The sequence below is a fragment of the Chaetodon auriga genome, chromosome 10 (assembly GCF_051107435.1).
Source record: "Chaetodon auriga isolate fChaAug3 chromosome 10, fChaAug3.hap1, whole genome shotgun sequence".
NCBI lineage: Eukaryota > Metazoa > Chordata > Actinopteri > Chaetodontiformes > Chaetodontidae > Chaetodon > Chaetodon auriga.
This window is the reverse complement of record NC_135083.1, coordinates 8,692,602-8,715,988: the sequence shown is the minus strand read 5'-3', so window position 1 is coordinate 8,715,988 and position 23,387 is coordinate 8,692,602. Positions and strand designations below refer to the sequence as shown.

At 42.3% G+C, this 23,387-nt stretch overlaps 1 protein-coding gene across 2 annotated transcripts; it reads left to right on the top strand.

The window, feature by feature from the left end:
- The first annotated feature begins 226 nt into the window (after positions 1-226).
- tnnc1a (troponin C type 1a (slow)) lies at positions 227-22,256 on the top strand. Of its 2 annotated transcripts, XM_076740081.1 has the most exons (7): positions 227-677; positions 17,707-18,284; positions 19,568-19,598; positions 19,781-19,927; positions 20,593-20,707; positions 21,235-21,371; positions 21,571-22,256. In XM_076740081.1, the coding sequence occupies exons 2-7, from the start codon at positions 18,261-18,263 to the stop codon at positions 21,600-21,602; spliced, it is 486 nt and encodes a 161-aa protein (XP_076596196.1). In that variant the 5' UTR covers positions 227-677; positions 17,707-18,260; the 3' UTR covers positions 21,603-22,256. The 2 variants fall into 2 exon arrangements, with proteins under 2 accessions (XP_076596196.1, XP_076596195.1); XM_076740080.1 differs by lacking the exons at positions 227-677; positions 17,707-18,284; positions 19,568-19,598 and having other exon boundaries at positions 19,620-19,927.
- The last annotated feature ends 1,131 nt before the right edge of the window (positions 22,257-23,387 follow it).

Genomic DNA, 23,387 nt, shown 5'->3' with positions numbered 1-23,387 from the left:
ACAAAGTGACTGAAAATGGAGACGGTCAACACTATAAAGCCAATATTGCTCAGCTTTCGGGCTTTTATTTTACTCTTTAATTCAGCTTGTTTTTCCCCACAAACACTTTCAGGATTCAACTGTTTAGAAATGTAAATGCATGCCCCCCCCCCCCTCCTCCCTCTCCAAAAAAGAACACCCCCCTCCTCCCCTCCAGTGATAAAATGTATGGTCGAGGTGCAAAATGGAAACATATGGAGGGTAATATAAGCAGCATTATCAGGAAGGTGAGGCCAGTCAGCGGCTGTCTGCAAATTGTGATAAAGGGAGCCCGTCAATAAAGGGAGGGAACACTGGCTGGTTGTCTAACTCAGCCTGTAATCGTCCAAAGCCCGACGTCTTCCACAAATGAGGGGATGACATGCGAAGAATAAACTCGTGGACTGTGAGATGATCATTTAAAAAAAAAAAGAAAAAGAAAAGAAAAAAGATCATTGAATATGTTCAGATTCAGGTGGGAGGAAAGAGCCCGCCGCGGGGTTGGTGCGGGGAAAAAAACGTTCACATGGGCAGCAAATCAGCGAAGAGTGGATCCAGTGGCGGATTTTCCCCCTCTTTTTCTAAAGAATCCATCCGGAAAGTGAAAGACAGCGTCAAAACATGTCTTTAAGGAGCAATTCGTCATTTTAAGTGCAACGGTAAGTGACTCGCAGCCTGCATAAGCAGGCCCACTTGTTTGATTTGCTTGAATATTTAGCGCAAGTTTTGCTTCAGCTCAGCTGTTTTTCTTGCGTGCACAGTGATGTCACGTCGGCTTCTCCCTGTCTGTCCTTCCACCAACTTCACCCCAAACTGGAGGCTTTTGCACTTCGCCTCCATGCTTGTAGTTTTGCTGTCAAACTCCACGTGCGCCGGCTGGATGTGGAGATGCGCTTTTTATTTAAAATACCACCGAGGTCGAGCGAGTGCGCGCTGACCGCGGTGTAAACTTCTGGAAAGGCTCTGGCAGGGAGATCAGGAGCGTTTAGACTCCAGTGAGAGCGCTCACAGGCTGAGAGGGCACCAGATGGCAAACCAATGAGGGGTGAACTAACCTACTAAATGATACCACATGAAATGCAGCATTTAAAATCCCATCTGGGTTGCCGTCCCCGCGGACATGGAGTGTGAAACATGACACATATTTACACACCTGCTGAAGGAGCACACAGGCATGTCCAATGGGCTGGTGACATGTACGCGCAGCCAGCTGACCTCCTAACCCCGCAGCTTTGGTTTGATTCAGCTCACTGCCCTTTTCACCGGCAGCCCACAGTCTCTTAATTTCGGTTGGAAGCTTGTATTTGGCTGCTGCGCGTGCTCCATTAGGCTGGGATTACTTGTCCTTTCTTGTAATGGCTTTTAGAATATGTGACTGAGATTGAGGCTTGGGTGGCCCCTCTTTACTGGCCCAGTGGCTGTAAAATCATCTTAATGATGGGGAGGTATTAAGACTGAAGATTCCCTTCTTGGTTTATTGTCATTTCTTGGGGGGGTTGTGGATGCAATTCTGATTGCTGTTTTAAAAAAGGCCGCTAAACATTTCAGATGCAGATATTTCTTTAATGTATTATTTCCAAATGTAATTCAAGATTTCTTTATTTTTACTTCTACAAGAGGGAGTAAAAATCTTTGGTTTTGGCTCCTTGACACTGCAGCAGCAGTCACAACAAACAATAAGGGCATTGCCCAATTCTCACTGAGAAAAATCAAAAAGCATCAACATGAAAGCACAAAGCATTCAATCAAAGATAAAACAGGAAATAGATCCAGTGCTTAAGTGTTTGAGTTTGCTTTTTAAATACAAGCTGGAGTCAAACGTAGCACTGAGATGTCCTCCTGAGGATGACGACAGGCCACTGTCTGAATCCGCCCTCCATTTTCTCCCTTGACGTCTCTACTTTTTTTTTTTAGTCGCCATACCTTGAGACGACTGCTTTGGCTGCTCGGTAATCTCTGTGCAGTTCTCTGAGCGTTTCTCAGTTTGTAGCATGCTTTTTCATGCACTCCTACTTCTCAACACCAGCCTGCGATTTGAGGCCACAAAATGAACTGATTAGCATGATGATTAGTCATTAGTATGCTAATCATAAGCAATTCACATATTTTATTCATATTGTCGCAGACTTGTTTTTCTCCTTCTGCTGAAATTGTGTACACATCCCACTTTTTATTCTTATTGTAAACATGCAAGTCAAACTGGGGACTGCTTTTTTTTTTTTTTTTTTTTTTACATATAGTGCATCTTAACATAATGTCACCATTTGTACACACACTGATACTAATCACAAAGATCAGGATTATAATGAATGATGATTGTCCACATATGTGTTATATCTGACTGCTGAAGCGGTGCACCATAAAAACTAAATCTGCAAAATACAATTCAAAAGCAAAGAAATTCAACACTATATATTTACAAAAACCTTGCTTTGACAGCGAGGCATCCTTCAACAGGGTGTTTAAAATATAAATATGTCTCATTAGGTAATCCCACAAGGAGTCGCACTGTCAGAAGCCTGGATGTGCAGCCTCTTTTCTGTTGCTGTCTGCTCTTTGTTTTTCATCAGCCTGTACATTTTTCTTGACCTGTAAGCACTGTGAGAGTGTAGAGCGTACAATACCACTGTGTGTGTGTGTGTGTGTGTGTGTGTGTGTGTGTGTGTGTGTGTTTAGCACTTGCGTCTTGATGATACAGAGACGGGCATACATGCATTTCACCAGGGAAGCAACGCATAAACAAATAACAGCGCACTCAATATTTCTATATAAAGCATAAATAGAATGTGGGCTGCCCTCCCTGGGATGATTGATGAAATTTACCCCTCACCTGCACATGCTGCGCAGAGACACCTGAGATATTCCCCGCATGTATGCAGCGGCTCTACAGTGTAATCTCCACAGTGTAGAGCCGCCAAAGATGCTGAAATCACTTCAAGGCAAGATGCTCTTATTTAATGTCTGTGCTTCTTTGGTATAGCATTTGTTTAGCATGACCTAAATTGCTGTGAAGTGAGTGCCTCAGCAGCTCTGTCTCGCCTCTGTCTTTCTCCCTCCCTACGTCTCTCTCTCTCTCTCTCCGTCTCTTTGTATGCTTCCTTTTCTCTCTCTCTCTCTCGTGCACACACACACAATTTACAAACAGGCAAAACAAGCTGAGAGGACAGTTTTTTTTAATAACAAACAGCTTTTGCCAGATATTATTTACATGCGTAGTGAAGTATTGTGGGATGCAGGAATCAGAGAGGTGGGCTGGCCAATGATATTTCAGGAATAGTGAGTGAATCATCAACCAAATTTGTGGAGCATGCTCTGTTTCTCTCCTCTGTGTGTTTTTTTTTTTTTTTTTTCCTGATTTTACCTTCCTGAAGGGATCAACTATGCAAAGAAGTTAAATCCCACAGCTGCAAAAGACAAGCCTTTTTTTCCTCTGTTGGGATTCTGGTGCAGCATTTGCAACTCATTCAAAAGAAATAACATTTCCACAAATCCGTGGAATTAGACAGCCGTGATTCAGGAGACGTTCAGCCAGGTGCAGGTTTAACATGTTTGGCATCAACATGTCAGCGTGCAACAAGCAGGACGGGGACAGGTACTACTGCTGATCTGCTGACAGCCCTGTGTGACAGCCAGCACACGGTGTGGATTTAGTAAACATATGACCTCCATGATAACCAGTATGGGGGCACTAAATCGCTTGAAATTTTGTACATGTGTTGCTAGGCAACAGCATAATCGGTCTCCGTCTCTCCCTCCTTATATGGCTCTCTACTGGGATTGCTGTGCTGCTATCATTGAAAATGGTTAATTAACTTCTACAAAAAGTCCATTAATGGTGCAGATTAAGCTTCAGAGGGTTAAAAAGCACACAGGCTACGCAGAAATATCCACCAACATACGAATGCATGTCAAAGATTAAAAGGCTCTTTGAAATGAATGATCCTAGAACCACACATCTGGCTGTACTCCAGCAATAACAGCTTAAACGACTGTTATAAACAATATTATCAATACAAAAGAGGTTATGTGGCCAATTGGACATACTGGTTCCATTGCAGACAAACTCATTTACAGAGATAATCTGTTATGATTGATTCTCAAAATGAGCAAGCAGTTTAATACAATTACAAGGGCTGGTACAATAAATGCTGTTAGAAAGGACAGTGTGCTGACACAGTGCTGTCACACACTGAGAGTCTGGATTTATAATGTTTGTATGTGTGCAAACAACACACACAATTGTAGCACCTCCTTTTACACCGAATACACACTGACCTTATATTTAATATTTCCTGACCACAACAATGTAAAAAAAAACCCAAACTACGTAGTGCAAAAATGTTTTCAGTCATATGGAAAAGCAGACTAATCAATTACATTTTACTTCACCTGTATTATTTATCTTGTAATATGTTGCATCTTGTAAATTGTTCATGCAACGTATCAATATATAGAAAGTGTACCACAAAAGTTGCTGGAGATAAATGTCATGTACAATGAGCTGAATGAAAGAAAGGAGCTCACTCTCATTAGAATAAGTGGCGGTTACCTACCTTAACCTTTACTATCAGTTTAGGGCTTAATTGGATTCAAATTCATCATGAAACATTTCTTTAGCTTCTCCCAGTTTTACCCTTTAACAGCCACATCCATACACAAAATTCTTAGTGTTTTATTTCATTTCATTTCTTAATTCTGTATCACTGCCTACAGCGAATTCTTTCAGACATGCATTAAGGACATACTGTATACATCTACCCTCCCTAAATCACTGAAACAACAGTACACACTCTGATATCAGTATGATGTGTGTAATTATATTTAGCAAATTATCATGAGTACTATTATGTACTAAGATGGAAGAAAATCATGTAGTGTTTGTTGAATTGCACAACACTTTCTTCACATGTTGGAAATTCCGAATTCCTGGAAATAATCCCATTTTCACCGAGGTCAACCTCCAGGATTGAGGTTGACCTCGGTGAAAATGGGACCTGAGAACTGGGACTGCGACCCTTTTTGTCTCATGATATTTTCTTATCTTATAGAATAAATTACTTTTTTATTTTTTAGGAAATCATGTTAAAAAAAAAAACTGCAGAAGAGCTTTCGACGATGATAAGTGTGGAGCTAAAGCTTGTCCTTCAATGTGGCTGGTTACTGTGTTTAGTATTTCTGAAAGAATAATAGATGACAGCATTTTAAAAAAGTTTATTAAAAGACCTTCAGTTTGAATTGCTTTACACATCTGCCGACATGAGTTAACACAAATATTTGAGATTAACTGAATATTTTTTTATTATAAAAACCTCAATCGATAAATCTGTAACACTTCAAATCAGGATACACATAGTAGTTGTGTATTAGCATGCTAATTAGCCACAATTGGCTCTTTGTTAGCCATTATTAAGTGTGTATTAATGCCTTATTCTGCACAACCATATTCTACAACTACTAGGCCATTAAATAAGAGTTTCCCCTCAATAACCTTCTAATTGATGCTTATTGATAATAAGTAAGGAAGTCGTTGTACATGAATTACAGTCCTAATAAGCTCACCCTACCCTCAAAACTCTAACCCAGAATAAAGTGTTAAGAAGTGCTTTAAAATGACTAATAAATAGCCAATATTCTAGAAATAAGCATGCTAATAAGCAACTAGTTAACGGTGAATATATGTACCTTAATATAAAGTGTTACCAGTAAATTGTAGCACATCACAGATACAGTATTGATTGCACTCTCATAATTCTTTGTTCTGTGAGACTACCATGGCTACAGAGAGAAAATACAAACAACAGGATTAAAGCAATTTGATACAAATGAATGGCAAACCCACAATAATCAGAATGCTGATCATCTGGGGGGAGTTGATTAATTATCATATTACTGTTTGAAGGGGAAACACAACACCAACTTGACATAATGATTAGCCAAAGTTGTAAGGATTACATTCTTTACATTAGTGTGCGGGAACTGACAAGAAAATCCATGTTTAACTTCATATTCTGCATATTTAAAGCACACAGTATCATCTGGAGGTTTTCAGTGTGTGCTGAGAGAACAGCCTCCACCACCACAGTTGTGAAAGTTGCACTACAGAAAAGTTGTGTGTCACACAACGCGTTTACACTTCTATGGCATGAACTCCGAACGTCTGGCTTGGTTATGATTCAAAAACAAGTTCATCCTGGCAGCAGGGTTTGCACTGGGGTCATATGTTACTGTGAACGACTGGCTCATCAAATATTGCACACCTGAGAAGCCGCCGCAGAGAAGGAGGCAGCCGTTTCAGCGCACATAAAAACATGTCAGGGAAAATGTGGGGAGTGACGGGAGATGAGGGGTCCATCATCAGCATCGCCGAATAGGAGGGAGCCACGACATGGAGCTCTTTAAATGCAAGCTTTGACAGAAGCCTGCAATCCTTTCCCACCACACTGCCCCTGCTAATCCCCTCCATTCACCCTCATCACTATGGAAACTGACTGGATGTCTCACCCTTGCTGCCGAACTTGTGCCATCCAGCCATATCCGCCACTGACATGGAGGTTGTGCAGTTAAATGCTGCCTGATCACTACATGCCACATGTCTCCATGCTGCGACTTTATTGGCTGTTATTGGCTGCCATATTGATGCAGGACCATTACGTGTTTTAAGAGCTGGAAAACGGCTCCAGAAGAGACAACCACTGTGGTGTGAGCTCAAAGCTCTGCAACAGTAAGCACTTCAAGCCTTTGAAAGAAAAACTTGGCTGCATGGTGGGGAGTTTGAGGGATGGAGCAAATTTTCATATTCCTGAGCCTGCTACCTATTTCATTTCTTTGCCTTTCCTCTGGCAAAATTGCAGGAGAATATTTGTCATGGTTTTAAAAGGTTTATCAGCTTCAAAGCTGAGGGAGCTGGTCGTCCAACCCATCAGTGAGACCACGCAATCCTTCCAGCACTGACAAGAATGGGTTAGAGCATGTGGACAAAATTCCCCAGCTAAGCTCCCAATTCAGAGCTTTTACATAAAGCTTGGAGAAGCAAATTTGCATTTGCCATTGACGTCAGTTTTAATCCATCTCAAACCGCTTCTTCAACCTCCTCAACATCTTGGAGAAGAGGTTCAGTAATTGCTAATTACACGAGAAAGCTGCTTGTGATCACTTGCACCATCAGCCTGGTCAGCGCTAACAGTGATAGCCTGATTTAAGCCGGAACCAGCCGGAGAACGGAGCCCACAGGTAAACACAAAGTAAGCGTGGGCAAGTGAAAATGAAGCCTGTGCTACGAGCATCTCGAGATGTTCCAGCCTCATGAAATAAACCAGGGTAACATCTTAATCTCACCCACATTTATTTGGCTTGTTGCTGTCATCTTATATCTTTTCATAAAAAAGCAAAAGCATGGTCGGGATCTGAATTACCTGCCTGGGTGAGTTTTTGTCCCAAAGCTGACGCACATCGAGTGCCGAGTAGAGCTAAACTGCATGTTCCTCTGCACTGAAATACCTACCTACTGTGTTATTATTAATTCGTTTTTGATCAATCAATCAATCGCCTTGTCGGACAAGGTTAAAAACAATAATAATTTTCTTTTAGAAATGATGCCAAGTTAATCCAGCCCCAAGTACAGTCACCAAACTGCTTATTTTGTCGGGGATTCAACTGACACTGATCACTGGAGTGCAGCTTGTCCAACGTATTTCTAATTCTTAAAATGATTGATTATCACAGGTTTTAACCCTGCATCTATCATAATAATCTCATTTCAGAGCAAGAAATAAGCGCTGATGTAAGTGAAAAATTAGTATTTACTTTTCGTTGGCATAACTTAGACGTGATAGATAGACGTGATCCCAAACACTGTCAAGAGTCTTACTGTATATAAAAGGCTTTTTTTTTTTTTCTTGGACTCGTCAACATCATGTGACAATAAACCCACTGCTTCATCAAGAGACATGAGCATGGAATATGTTTGTTATCTTAACAAGAAAAACATATTTGTAAAGTAATATTTTTGTCTATTTCGTTACTTTCCCAAAATCAACTGACATTTGTGTAACACATCTGCAAACAGTCAACTACGAAATAAATAAATTATGCCCCTGATAAATGATTCATAAGTCATTTATTCTTACAAATTCACATCTAGCAGTGCAACAATCAACACTATTTTAACATTTATGAGGGTGTTTTAGGACCAACTCATTTGCAGTTGTTGAGACATGCTGTGTTCATTCTGTCTCAGTGGAGAAAATAACATCTGGTCGGACGTGTTTGGCCAACTAAAACATTTTTAAAAAACAGATTTTGGGCAAATTCTTTTTTTTCTTTTCTTTTGAGCCACACAATGGAATGTGCATTTTTATTTTATCGATTCAGCTTTGAAAAACCTTTGTGGTTTTCTTGTGCTCTTTATGTGTGCTGCTGTTTAACAAGACAAAGTTTTCAGCTCTGTAGGCTAATGTCACTATGCTAGCATGACACAAACCTATAGTTTAGTGTGCATGCTAACATTTGTTAGTTAGCCTTGAGCAAAAAGGCTGATGGAAACGTTTGTTTTGCAGGACTTGGTCATAAAACAAAGTATTGGGAAAATAAAAAATGACATTGGCATAGCTAAATGAAGAAGCAAGGCTATTACTTCATTACTATCAATTCATTCAAATTTCATGGCAATCTACTGAACAGTTTTTGCGATATTTCATTCAAAACCACAATTGTGCCCCTCATGGTGGCGCTACGAGAAAAATCAGGGGATCACCGAAGTCACTGGGATTCATTATCTGTGTGAATGTTGAGATATTTCACAGTATAAGTGAAAGCTTTGAGCTGCTGGTGGCAGTGTAGGTGAAGAGTCATGGAATAACCAATGCTGTTAGGATTAACCCTTTGGGGACCATGAATAATACAAAATTTCATGGCAGTCCTTTCTATAGTGGTTGAGATTTTTCTGTCTGGACTAAAATGGTGGATTGCTGAACCGGAACTGCCATTCTTGAATTTATAATCCTGAATACTGAATTTCAGTATTTTATTGTGGAGATGCAGAGAGGCTGTCGAAATAATTTCCAAAGCTGCCACAACATACCCACAATGGCAGTTCTCTCCACAAATAACAGACAAAATACGGTGCAAAGGAAACCTGCCCTATATTTATCCTGCATTGGTTGAGAAAAATTCCCCCCAAAATGGAGGAAACCTCAGGGAGAGCAACAGTGGAGGGATCCCAGGATGGACAGACATACAATAGATGTAACAGTAAAACACAGCAAGGGGAAATCAGGATGAAAAATTACACATAGATTGTAAACATATATGAAGAAAATGGATGCGGGAGGATGTTGAGCAACTTCTGTGTGCCACCAAACAGATAAGAGCTGAGCCACACAACCTCCTCTCCACCGTGGAGACCAGGAAAGAGGACAGACAGGCAGCCTCACAGAGAGGAAGGATAGACAGGAAACAAACACACAGAGGAAGAGACGAGTAGTGAGGCTCTCCTGGAGGACGAAGATCCAGACCCAAAAATATCTGGAGAGAGGCACCGACAACCAGGGAGGGAGAAGAGGGTGAGAGAGAGAGAGAGACGTCCATGTGCTTGTGGGCCGACAAACATGCAGAGGTTTTCACAAAGTTCACAGCAGTCTCACCTGCAGGACCAACATGGCTTAATAGATTCATTGAGACTCAGACCGACCTGCTGAAAGGATAATGGCAATAGTTGCACGGCCTGAAGTAATCAAATTCAGTAATCCATCCATGACCATGAGGCTGCTGGAAATACACTGTACCTGAAATGGAGAATTATGTAAACTGACACCGGCAGTGGTTAAATATACTGGCATATTTCTTCAAAATTGTATGGACTGGTTTGTTCATAGGTACATTTTGAAGCTGAGAAAATAGACCAGCGAAAATATGAAGAAACAATCAGTGCTTGTGAGCAAATTGGCATTGTTTTGTAAGTTGAATCAGTGAGGGCCTTGGGTGGTCGCTCGCAGCAAACAAGTGGCTTTGATTAGATCTTCAAGTACGATTATTAAAACTTCCCGTGTTTGGATTTGCTTCTAATGATAAAATGGACAAAAAAATAAAAGTAGAAAATAAATAGAATTTGAAATAAGCACCCTCAAGAGGAAGCCACCTATCACTGACGCAGCACTGGAGCAACAGTCAGCAGCTTATAAGAGACAGCTGTCGAGTTTGAAACACTTCAGGAGAAACAAAAAGGTGAACACACTTGTTGCGTCTTCTTTTGGTCACAACGTTCATGATTGAACCTGTGGGTGTAATTCCAGTCTCTCACCAAAGATGCTGGCTGCTTATTTGTCAATTTCATATAACGGAGTGCCATAACCTTTCAATACAAATCCCAAACCAGCCAGATTTATCACCGCTCAGCGTCCACGCCCATGACTTACTGCTGCTTAGTGTGCTTTGGCTGCTGGTTCTCGCTAACTTATTTCCTCCATGATCTTTCATGTCCCCCCCATAGTGCAGTAAACTGTACAAAATAAACCATAATTTATTTAGACTGCTTTGGATTTCATGGGCATAGACCAGTGGTGGGCTGGAAAATTGATTTAAAGTTGCCCAGTTAATGAGTGTGATGAGTGTTTTAGTACATGTGCAGATGTGTGACTTGGAGTTAAGGGGGTCATGGAGTTTCAGGGCTTCTGGACATTTCTCACCTGTTTCCTCTTTGTTTTTTTTGACACCCATTAGTTAAAGCTTCCTTTCCTAGCTTTGCCTGTCCTTCAGTTTACCTTACACAAGACTGTTCTCCATCTATTTTTGAACATCCTTCAGGTTCTGTGCTTCTTAATGTGTAAACCTTGTTTTGTTCAACAGGATTGTTTTCTGTCTCCTTATGCATAACATTTTTGCGACCTCCATTAGAGCAGAGACGTTCTAGTGCCTTTGCACATAAGTAGAAATGCATTAGCACTAAAAGGTGGAAAAATTAAAGTATGCAGGAAAAATGCAAGACCCCAGAGTCATTTTAACAGAAAGAGACACAGAAGAGCTGCAGTTGTACCAAAAACTGCCCTTTTCATTCAACGGAGCTAAATGATGCTATTTAACCTTTTGCAACAACATGGATCACAATTTGTTTTATTAGAGAAGCTGTGGAGACGTGTTAATACCGCTGTCACTGTCAGACATGACATGCATTAAGATAAACCCAGAGGTTGTGCCGCATGACTGGTGGCGTGTGTGTTGGTATACGTATATCCACATCTAGAGATGGCAGATGAGCTTGTATAGCAAACCCAGTGTGTGTGTGTGTGTGTGTGTGTGTGTGTGTGTGTGTGTGTGTGTGTGTGTGTGTGTGTGTGTGTGTGTTCCGGTAGATATGTGAATGATCGTTGCAATGTATGAGCAGAGTGCAGCAACACCTCTAATGTATCTATCTCCTAAAATGGGACATGCATGAGCGAGAGATGAAGTCACTTAATTTAGTTGTTGGCAATGGCATCAGGAAACATTGACCTTTCGTTGGTTCCTTGAGGCCACAAAGTGAGTCACATGACAGCCGGATATTTACAGTGCCTCCTGTCACTGGCCTTGTCAAATCACAGCACACTTCACTGAAGCCTCGTAGGCCCTAGGCTGGACTTCAGCTACACAGACAGATGCAAAGGTGTTTTTTTCCCTCTTCTAGCCTGAGTGTACTGCAACCCCGAATAACATGGAAGAACACGAGGGCATTAGGGGACGTGTGTGTATGTTAGTGCATGTTTGTGACTGTTTGTGTGTGTGTGTGTTTGCATATAAGAGCAGGAGCGGGAGTGAGGCATACAACAGGAGACACAGACTGTCTGCAGGACCAATGAATTTCAGGCTAATTTATCTTGTGAATGAACCTCTGGAGGGCATTCATCCCCAGACAGTCCAATGAATTGTATAACAAATAAAACTGTAATTGCGGACCCACGTCACAAAGGGCAAAACAGGAATTATCCACAGCTGCAATCAGAGGGTATTCTTCTCAAGCTCTTTGACTTGTGAGATTAAACAATCAATGCATGAAATGATAAAATTAGACACATTTCAAGGTTCTGCTGGAGTCCATTACGCTTTATCACGTCTTTGTATAGAGAGCAGGTCTCACAGTCTGACATGCCTCTACCTGCTACCAAGGCTGCTAGATGGCGGTTTTGCCTGTAAAACCAATAAACAGGGTAGCTTTATTTTAATTTCCTCTTCCAGCAAAGGTGACAAAATAGCCAAAACCAAAATAGAATTGATCATTTCACTGGGAGAGGACGCTTTCCTCTTTTGTGTTCCCCTTCCATGGTGTAGGCTGATTACATTGGTGTATTGTGACACAGAATCTCGCCTGGTGCAGCTTTAATGCTGACAGTCTGTTCAAGGCTCAGGCAGTATCCCAGTTACAGAGCCATTTCAAAACACTTTCTCTTGGACACAGCACACAGAGGACGGATCAGCACTGGCCAATACCGAACACCAGGACAGGAATACAGCACCTAGCTTATGAGAACAAGAGTCTGCAGTCATGCTAGCTGCTCTGTGAGGCTTAGCACAGTGATGCATTGAGCTAACGGCTAAAGTCATCATACTAAGCTCACAATGGTAATGCTCACATGGTGATGCTGAGCTGGTATAATGTTACCATGTTACATTTGCATTGTAGCACGCTAACGTTTGCTAATTAGCACTAAATACATACAACAGTTGAGGCTGGGGGAATGTTATTAGTTTTGCAGGTATTTGGTAGAAAAGAGGCAGTCACCATAGAACATTTCTAGATTTGAAAGAGAGATCTGTATTACAGATTTGAGGTTTTGTCGGTAGAATATTTTGTATTTTGGTGGTACTTCATTTCAATACTATATTTTTGAATGTGCATTGTGTTTTCTTTTGTATGTAGCCTGATGTTGAAGTCTTTTTGAGTACTTAAAGAATCAAGTATGGAAGCTTTGTAACAAAGTACCACTCTGTTGTGTTGTGATTGGTAGGTCTATTTATCTTTTAATTTATGTCCTCACGTTGTGGGGACATAAATCTGTTTACACAGTCACATTGTTGAGACTCTCCATCCTTATGGTGACATTTGCATTCTCAAATAGAGGCCTTCATACCTGTGGATGCACCAATGATGATTTTCATATATTTGAACGAATTATTTTCACACATTTGGATAAGGATGCTAGTGGTTTTAATATTTAATGGTAAAGGACATATTAAGATATTCAGATTTTGCTATCTAACGTGCTACTTCTGTTAGATGAAAGCTAAGGTTTTTCGTTTCCAAATCTCAGTGCTGAAAAGTGACACTTCAACTTGGATTTAGCTCAGAAAAGCGACTGGCACTCCAAAAACGGGATGATAGAGGTTGGAAGAGTGAAAGTTATGACCCGCTTTCTCTCAATACACTCTCAATACAGCTAACTTTTTAAATGTAATAGTGCTGAAGTTATACCGCTCTTCATTTGACTTAGGAATGTCTGAAAAATTGTCAGAAACCCTGGGGGCCCACAGATTCCATTTCAGAGAGCTGCTATGTGAGGGGAAGAGGAGAAGGCAGAGACACTGACAAATCCAAAATGGGTGCGTGCACGCGGGGAGAATTTTTACTAAGATGGCAACTCTTGTCACAGGCGACATTTATAAGGGCTTAAAAATGCATATTATTGTATTCAATGATCGTAATTGCTGCATACCTTTAAACCTTTATTGACATTGGCTGTTCTTTCCCCCCCAAAATAATAACAATAATTGCAAAATTTTCCGATTTTTCAACCTTTATTTGTTCAACACTTCTGTAGAGGAGCTGCGAGAGGCGACACAGAGGATAGCCACATACAAACAGTATATCAGCACACACTGTATTGTGAATCCCCTCACCAATCTATTTTTCCATCTCCTCTCTGTCCTTGCTGTAAATTCAAACATTTATATTTTGTCTGCACTTGAAACATGTTTTTATCAAGTAGAAAAAAATATCTCAGTCCTGCAAAAATAAGAACATTGGTAAAGTGCACAGTTCTCCATCTTCACTGACGGCACTGTACAGTGGAGGCATCTTTGCTCATGGCCTGTATGTATGCTGTTGCATTGTGTGATTGTGTGAGGATTTTGTAAGCAGCCGCATTAATACAACTTTAGGACATGGATGCTCTGATCTGGCCGTCGCTGTTCTGACTCTGTATGTAGAAAAATGCAGGGAGACTTACATGCACGCATGCGTTCTGGCAAAGAAAATGTGACCTCTGATGCGTGTGCTCATATTATTTAATAAAGATAAAACACCGCACACACGTCCAGATGAATAGTTAGCAGCAACTTGCACAGTATATATTACTAAGCCAAAACAGAGAAAGTTTCAAGGAATTACTCTTAATTCACTTCACCACTATTTATTTTTTCAATGTTGCCATTGCAGAGCTTGTTTGATGATCAGTCTTGAGACAGAATCTTGGCCGCTCATTCTGCAGCCACATAGGAGAAACGCATTTTCTCTCTTGCTTGAAGGGAACTTCATTTGCCATATATCTCAGAGGAAATCTTTTCTGGGTGTCTCGTACACTATTATAGAGGTTGGATGGGAGGGGGGAGGTGGGTTCGGGTAGAAAGGGTGGTAGGCGACTTGGTGGTCCAGTGGACTGGAAAACGCTGCCCCCTGGCAGAGAGTTAGTGCGTGGCTCTATCAGCGCTGGAGCTAATGTGGCCACTGCCTCATTAGAGCTCTGATGTAAGGAACACTGCGTAACGCCAAGTGCCTCAGCGCAAAGAGTTCCAGAAAGGAACCACTGAATGCAGTGAAGCAAACTGAAGACTACCCTCTCCCTCATCTCTGAAGACAAATCCCTCAATTTGGGTTAGACATTGTCACTGATCAGAGATTGGGCGTCTCTAATAAAGCACTCACTGGACAGGAAGAGATGCTTTCATGGTGAAAAACACTGTGTATCATTCAGTCACATGCAGAGCACTCACAGCCTGCCACAACAGGAGCTGCTGACAGCCAGGTTGGTCATCAATGAAAGGAGGCAGAGAAATGGAGAGAGAGAGGAGGACAGGAAAGAATAGAGAGAGAGAGAGAGAGAGAGAGAGAGAGAGAGAGGGAAAGAAAGAAAGAAAGGCTGACAGGCTCAGCTCCCCTCCTCCCCTCAGCAATCAAGGAGGTGAGGACACAGAGGGGAGGAGGAGGAGAGAGAGCGTAGGACCTATGCTTCAAGCTCAGCTGCACGTCAACCCAATCATTATATCACACGAGTATTTAAATTGACATGATGTATTCTGTGTATAGTAGTAGCTCTTCACAAATGTGGTCCAGCTGATTCAGTACTGCCGGCATGAGACGCTACGCCTCGGGCATTTTGACATATTGCACACTCGGAATCTATAAAGATTTTGGTTGATGATGGAAATTCAGCCCTTCAAATAACAAGTCAGTCAGACGACTATTATCATGTCATGTTCGCAAGTGCAGTGTGCATGCATGTGCAACTTCAGAACATTTCTCATAACCTGGTTTGATGCAAGTATAACAGAATTGAAGGCAGTGTATTCCAGCATTCGGCCTGAGACATGAAATGAAATCATTTGGACTTGTGGATTTAGTTAATTTGCATGAATGCTTCTGGAGCACAAATAACCATCATAACCCTAATTGTGACCCCATATCTGTATGCAGTTTTGATGTGTTCATGTATGTGTGGAGGAGGCAAAGAATAGAAAATAATACAGTCACTCTGAGGACAAAATGTGGTGGCAGGGAGGCAGAGAGGGAGGTGGAGGGGGAAATAGCCCCGCTCATCTCCTCTCATTTTCTGCCCGCTTCTACCCAGCAGAGTTTCTATGGCAACCCCTCAAAAAGCGGTGTGCGGTGAATTGTGGATTTGAGATGCGCTGTCTGATTGCGCTGTGTGGAAGAGATGGCTGGCTCTTTCGTCAGCCTTCCTCTGTAAGAGGAAATTGGTGGAGAGCTCCAATGAAACAGCACTCCATATGCTTTCTTTGATGTGTGTGCCAGTCTTTGGTACTACAGCGTGTGTGTGTGTGTGTGTGTGTGTGTTTTGGGGGGGGGGACATGCGTGCACACGTTCAAGAAAGCTTTACATTAGAATCTAGTGCCCCCTGCAGAGCTGCTTGTCACTGTTGGCACCAACCAGACTGCACTCAGCTCTCCAAATGAATCTGTCTGGCTGACCATGTAGACTCATCAGTATGCTTTGGGTTTCAGCTGATGGAGTCGGTGCCACTGATGACGATTCATTTCTGTTCTGAATTCCAACAGCAGTGAACAATGCAGCGCCGTGTGTTTTGATTATGAAATTTGGACGAATGGCTGAGGGAACACACGAGGAAAACCAGCACGAAATCCTCTCCCCCCTCCCCACCTGTCTATTTCCACGGAGGAATGGAGCCACCAGTCACCTCTGCATGTGACTGATGTGCACTGATGTGAGGTCTTTGTCAGGAGATCCGTGTCTATATCTGTGCAAGAGTTGGACATGTATGTTGTTCAGTGTGACCCCCCCACCCACCCCCTCCTCTCTCTGAGTGGCTGTATGATGCTTGTAGGCTGTGCCAGTCCCCATTAGCATCCTATTATAAACCAGCATGATCACTCGTCACTTAGAATGCCTGCCACAGCATGCTGTGTGTGTGTGTGTGCGCGCTTGGGTGAGAGCACGTGTGTGAATGTGTGTGAATCACACAGTCAAGTGATTGAGATGGCCTTGTTTCAAAAGAACATGGGGAAAAATGCTGCAAAGTCTTGCGCTGTGTACAATTCAATTTAAATGTGTCTGCAAGTGTTTGGTTTGTTTGACCCAGATTTCTCACCTTCCCCACTGTTGATCAGCCTTGCGCAACAATTTAATTTAGTGGATATATAGTGAACAGCACCCTCTGCTGACTAAATCTGTGTCGCACATGAAGGCTTTCAGAATTAACATCCCCATGAATCATGCAGAGTGGGAATTGCCTGAGTTGTGTTCTTCAATCTGATGTGTATGATTGAAGTATCACGATTAAAATAAATGCCAGTATATTCTGTGTGGTTATATATGTGGAGACAATATTAATTCGGGAATAAAAATGTGCACATCAAGACCTTCTTCCAGAAACAGTGTGTTGCCATTACTCTGGATAATCCACACACCACACTGTCAACGGTTTTCATAGGAACTATTTCTTCAGCAGAAAAAGGTCGAGTTGAAAGTGTCCATAATGATGTCTGTGCATTATCCAATCAGGGGCATTATTTCTGGAAATGGAGGTTTCTAGTGTTTTTTTGCTCTGGAAGTGAAGTGAGGCTATGATTTTTCATCATTTGGATTGATGGATCCTTTAATTTTGCCTCTTTCTATACAGATAACAACGTGTGAGTGCTCTAACAGGCAATTTCCACAGCAGACAGTTAAACATGTCATTGCAGTAAAAGCACAGGTTTCACTAAATCACATTAATGGCTGCATTCCATTTAGATGCTCGAGGTCCACGTCCAGGTCCAGGTGTTGTGCACTGGCATGGTTTACTGATTTTAAATGTAGTGGAACCATCATTAACGTCATTACTTACTCCTGTGCTTTTACTACTATCGCAAGTCAAAATGTCTGCCATGAAAAACACTGCACATAGACCCAGGCACATACCTGTCGTCACGGTCAGGTCTGAACCACAGTCACACCCCTGACACCTTCCTCTGGTCTGACTCCACAGAGCTCTCCTCCATTCATGGTCTGCTGGCTGCAGTCTGCGTCTCCCTCTTACCTTCTCTACCACCCCCGCCCTACAGACAGACAGACAGTCAGACAGACACAGACACAGACACACAGACACACAGACACACACACACACACACACACACACACACACACACACACACACCTCCTGAGCCCTCTGTGTCTCTGGTCCAGGTCTAGAGGAATGTTGAGTGTCTCTATAGCCCCCTCCCTGGAGATTAGGCTTCACCATGCATGCCCCCCCGCACCACTTCATTCCATTCCAAAGTATGCCCCCTAAGAGCTGCCGCATTTTTATCTGAGCCCGGTGATTGTGACAGATTGGCCAAATGACACACATACACATTCGTGGACACACGCTGAGGCACAAACAGAGGGGGAGGCCGGTCGGCCCAGGGAGGGACCAGACATCACCAGGCTCCAGCTATAAAACCCTGCCGGGATGAGGCCAGTGTCCTGCCCTGAGCTGGACAGTACCTCCTCCCTCTGTGCCAGGACGCCGTCAGGACAGGCAGCAGACGAGTCTCCAACATGAACGACATCTACAAGGCAGCGGTACGTCCTCTCCCCACTCATACAGCTCAAAGTGTGCAGTCGGCTTCCCCTGATGAAGTGATTTTAGTTTGTTGGATGCTGACCAAAAATCTGTGTGTGGACTCAGTCTGGTATGAGAGTGATGTTGTTTTGAATCGCAAACCGTAATCCCTAACATTTATTATTAGTTTGTAACATATGAGCAGAGATTTACAATGAAGGCTATAAATGTATTCCCTCCTGTTTAAGTTATATGGAATATTCTGGCACTTGTGTCTTCATTTGTTGTATAAACCCCCCCCCCCCCCCCAGTTTGCTCATCTGACATCTGACATTACTTGAACGGTTGACAAATCCCTGATGTAGCGGCTTGCACAGCACATTGCCTCCATCACCAGCTGATGTCAAAAGAGCCTTGACACCATATACGCCTCTAGATGTTCTCCTCCTTCAGCTCTATCAGCGCTGATAGGAGCCACTCAGGGGGTCACTGACAGGACAGGTCCCTGGCCCGCTCTCCGCTGCTTCATCCATGACTTCAAATGGAGCAGTCCCACTTCACATGGCTAATTTTGGCCAGCTGCTGCATCCGTGGTTCTCTGGTGCCAGAGAAAGGCTTCAGGTTTAGATAAACCCCCCACGACTGAATTCCAGCATTATCTGTGAGCCTGAGAGCCGTGTGGCTGCCTGTCCACCTCCGCCCGGAGGGTCAGCCGGCTGTCCCGTCCACTCACAACCCAAGCGAGCAGTGCAGCTGGGACAGTAAAAACACACAGGAATGCACATCGCATGTGTTTGTTTAGACAGATTTTTTCATATATCATCACCAGAGGCGTGTGCATGCGCGCGTCTGCGTGTGTGTGTGTTTAATTTACAGTGGACGACAGACAATAACTCTTACATAAGCAGCTGTCTCCCTCTCTCATTCGTGGTAGCTTTTCCAGGATTACTGTTCCATTGTTGGGCCAGATCCACAGCTATGCTAATTTAAAGCACTGTGTATTGTGTGCTTTATCTGTGGTTCCTGATCCTCCTGTCTGTTTATTTTTAACTCTTCCTCTTACTGGCTCTCACGTATGATGTATAGGTTCAGTGTTTTGTCAAGGATGGCCCAGTGTGTGGGACCAAAATATTACCTCATTACCTGACTTAAAAGTCATCAAACCAGATAGAAATATATCTTTTCCGGATCAAATGCAGCTTTTTGGAGCACTGGAACTGAATACACTGATTTCCCAAAGTGAATCGCGCGGTACAATCAGATAACCAAAGAATTTACTACTTAAACTTTTTACTTCTTGCAGGTTGAGCAGCTGACAGACGAACAGAAAAATGGTACGTGAACTACAAAGTCTTCTACACTGTACACGTCATCATTCTCTTTCAGTGTGGATCAAATATCAATGAATTAAATTATTATCTGCACGTGATGCACGATGTTGCACGGCTGCTGCAAAACATACCACATTTGTCAGTGATATATAGTTGTGTCCCTCTGTGCTGCGGTGGCGTTGCAGAGTTCAAGGCCGCCTTTGACATCTTCGTACAAGATGCGGAAGATGGCTGCATCAGCACCAAGGAGCTGGGGAAGGTGATGAGGATGCTGGGCCAGAACCCCACACCAGAGGAGCTGCAGGAGATGATTGATGAGGTGGATGAAGACGGTAAATCAAAACACTGCTGCGCTACAGTACAAAAAACCAAATGATCGGTTGATTGTTGTTGACCTCTTGGTCTGCACGGGCCAGCTGGCAGGTCCATCGCTGCTCAGTCATCTTGTGAGATGAGTGCAGTTCAAACCCTCTGAACTTAATGTCAAATGATAGTCAAGGATCTTACGTACAACAAGATGTGTCAGGCTGAATTAAAGCGAAATGCGTATCAGATGATGCACAAGTCATCTCGAATCTTCCATGAGATGAATGATGGAACATAAAGCAAAAACAGCCTCTTGGATTTGTTTGCTAAAGCATCAGTGTATATGTCATGTTGTCAAATAGTGGGGATTTTAAGGCTACATAAGGAAACCTTTAAAGGCCTAATTTGTATTTTCAGGTATATATTATACAGTTATGTCTTTGGTCTTTGTATTTAAAGACCTTTCAATCAATTTATGAGTCACTGCAGTTTCAATACTGTGTTGCCAATTCTGTTTATGCTGATACATTATGTTCATAGATTGGCTGACTGGTGGACCGTTTGACCATTTGATGCACTATACTAGATTAGAGCTACAAGTGAATTGGCATCTGCATTCCCTCAGCAGGTCAGAGCACAAAAAATCCGTAGAAAGGGTGAGGATGTTATGAAGTGCATTGTGTGTGTGCAGGGAGTGGCACGGTGGACTTTGACGAGTTCCTGGTCATGATGGTGCGGTGCATGAAGGACGACAGCAAAGGCAAGTCAGAGGAAGAACTGGCAGAGCTGTTTCGCATGTTTGACAAGTGAGTATCACGTTTAAACCCTGTTGCTAGTTTGTCCCATTGAACTATAAGAATTAATGCCCTGAGAGCAGACCACTGGCACAACCTTCTAACAAAAAAAGATACCAAATCTGACATAATATCAACAGGAGGCTGCTTTCATCTGTAAATCAATACCGACTAGTAATCAAATTGCGCTTCTCAGTGTGGCTCCTGCAAAGTACGCTCCCCGCGTGCATTTATGTGTACTGACAAAATGCCAAGCCGCTCTGCAGAGTACAGCATGCAGTTTGCTCCATAATCCTTTCTGACAGCACAGAATATTTCAAACACCCACTCCATGTAAGCCAGACACCTCGTCTGAGCATCAAAGAACAAACTTGCCATACTTTTTCTTTCTCACAGTGATGTTGCTCAAATACTTAAATGAAGGATGTGATCAGTCACATGTCACACACAAACACTCCACCTCCTCCACTGCCATCTGTGAAGCCTAACCTCCCCTCGTCATGTGCATTAATGTGCACGCTACTCCTTCGATTGTGCAGGAACGCAGATGGTTACATTGACCTGGATGAGCTGAAAACGATGCTGGAATCTACAGGAGAGGCAATAACTGAGGACGACATCGAGGAGCTGATGAAAGACGGGGACAAGAACAACGACGGCAGGATTGACTATGATGGTGAGGAGTCTGAACGGTGTTAAAGAGGCACCTGACAGTAGAGACACGGTGTAATGATTGTAGAGGGAAACATGTGCATTTTCTATTCATTCCTTAAAAATACACTCAAATAAGACGTTTGCTTGATAATGGCATCTTACAGTTTCATAGTTTGTTTTGGGCTTGGTTGCTATTTACAATGTCATCCTTGATTTTACAGAGTTCTTGGAGTTCATGAAAGGAGTGGAGTAATCCTGAGGGAGAGAAGAGCATTATTTTTGTATTTCTCTGCGACTCCATGGTCACCTGTGGAAAACTGGAAGCCGACTTGGATGCCGTTGATAGAAACATTGGAACGACTTTGCAAGATTCAGTCGAACACTGTGGCTGAACATTTCTGTATTTTTCTACCATCTCTTGCATTGTTGTAAATACAGTTTGTAACTACTTTTGGTCCCCATGTGTGCTAAATTTGTGTAAATGTATCCAAATTACTTATATTTTCTATAGAGGCCACATAGTATACCAGTTTGGCTGCTTGAAACTTTGTGCCTGTTTTCCGACTAAATCTCATCTCTGAAACACAGCAAGTTTACAAATCTTCTTACTGAGAGGCTGATATTGTTTAGCTGGGCAGAAAATGTATGTGTGCACAAAGCAGAACATAAGCATGAGTCAACATAGTTTTACAACAGGCTCTGGTAGACTAATCATTCTTCAAAAGCAATGTACTGGATCCAGTCTCTATGCTGTATGTTCTGATGTGCACATTGTACACATTTCTGTACGTTTAACATACCCTCAGGACTTTTTATTCCTCTCTCACGCTCCTGGAACGCCTGCATATTTCTACACGAAAAGTCTGCTTGGAATATGCACCCATGTAATAAACAAGGTGAATTTGTCAGAGCGGTTGTCAGTTTTTTATTTTGTCTGCATAATCCCATTTCAATTTTGCCATAATAATCACTTGATGAGTTTTTTTTAATTATTATTAGTGTAAACACTGCAGAGTCACATCAGTGTATCTTAATACTTTATAACTTGGACTCTAAATCATTGTTATTGAGAAGCAAAAACTTCTTTTATTACCTCATTCTTGATGCTGGTCTTTGGATTTTACAAGCTGACCACATGCTTGCCTCTCTGTCCTGCAGGTCTGCAATATTACTACCAAGATTTGTGTGAAAGTGTGCTGTCTGCCCTACATTTTGATTTATCTGTGTAATTTGTGCTCTATAGTGGCTCTTGTCTGCGGCATGCGGACTATTCACGTGGTTTCCGTGTAAGTATCTAGTTACACAGTCTATTGAGACAGGAGCTATTTATGTCTAATCATGTTAGTGCCCATGTTAGGGGATCTGGATTGAGCGACACCAGTTGACAATCAGATGCCTGTGTCCATATAAAGAATGCTATTCTTCTACAAAGCGATAACAGTTCTATTGTTAAAACAGCTTTAATTTTGACATACGTGTTAGTGTATTGAAATACTGTATACGGATGACTTGAATACACATTCATTTCACACTAACAGGCATGTAATTCTAGATTAATCATATGTATAATTTCTCTGGCAGTGTTTTTTGGATTGTAGTGGTAAACAGGCTGCAGATTTAGCAGCTAAGGAGTCATGCAGTTAGCACTGTGGCCACTTGATGTCAGCAGGAAAACACAATCTTATCTGCTTGTTTGGCTCAGTTAAGGGAATCAGAGAACGAGGAGATTTCATTGGATAGCTGCCCTGACAACACATAGATACATCAAGTCAGAATGAATAGGGATCGAGGATTTTAAGTATAATACGGACAATATGCTCATGTTCAAAGTGGTCAACATAATCTTTGAAGATGACCACGAATGCGCCTTTAATTCACTACAGTATTTGAATAAGATCGAAATCCATTCTGATTTCCAGACCGAATGATGGGAGTTGATGTCCATCACGTTTATCCTTTTACGAAAGCACCCATCGTTTTTAAATCACCAAACTGATCCCTTCTGCAGTTTTGTTGTGTGGAAAGAGGCTGGCTGTGT

Bases quoted from the DNA above. Each gene is read 5' to 3' on its own strand.
- tnnc1a (XM_076740080.1), top strand. From the start codon at position 19,693: ATGCACGATGTTGCACGGCTGCTGCAAAACATACCACATTTGTCAGTG. The intron at 19,928-20,592 runs GTAAATCAAAAC...GTGTGTGTGCAG, and splicing joins TGATGAGGTGGATGAAGACG to GGAGTGGCACGGTGGACTTT. The intron at 21,372-21,570 runs GTGAGGAGTCTG...TTGATTTTACAG, and splicing joins CGGCAGGATTGACTATGATG to AGTTCTTGGAGTTCATGAAA.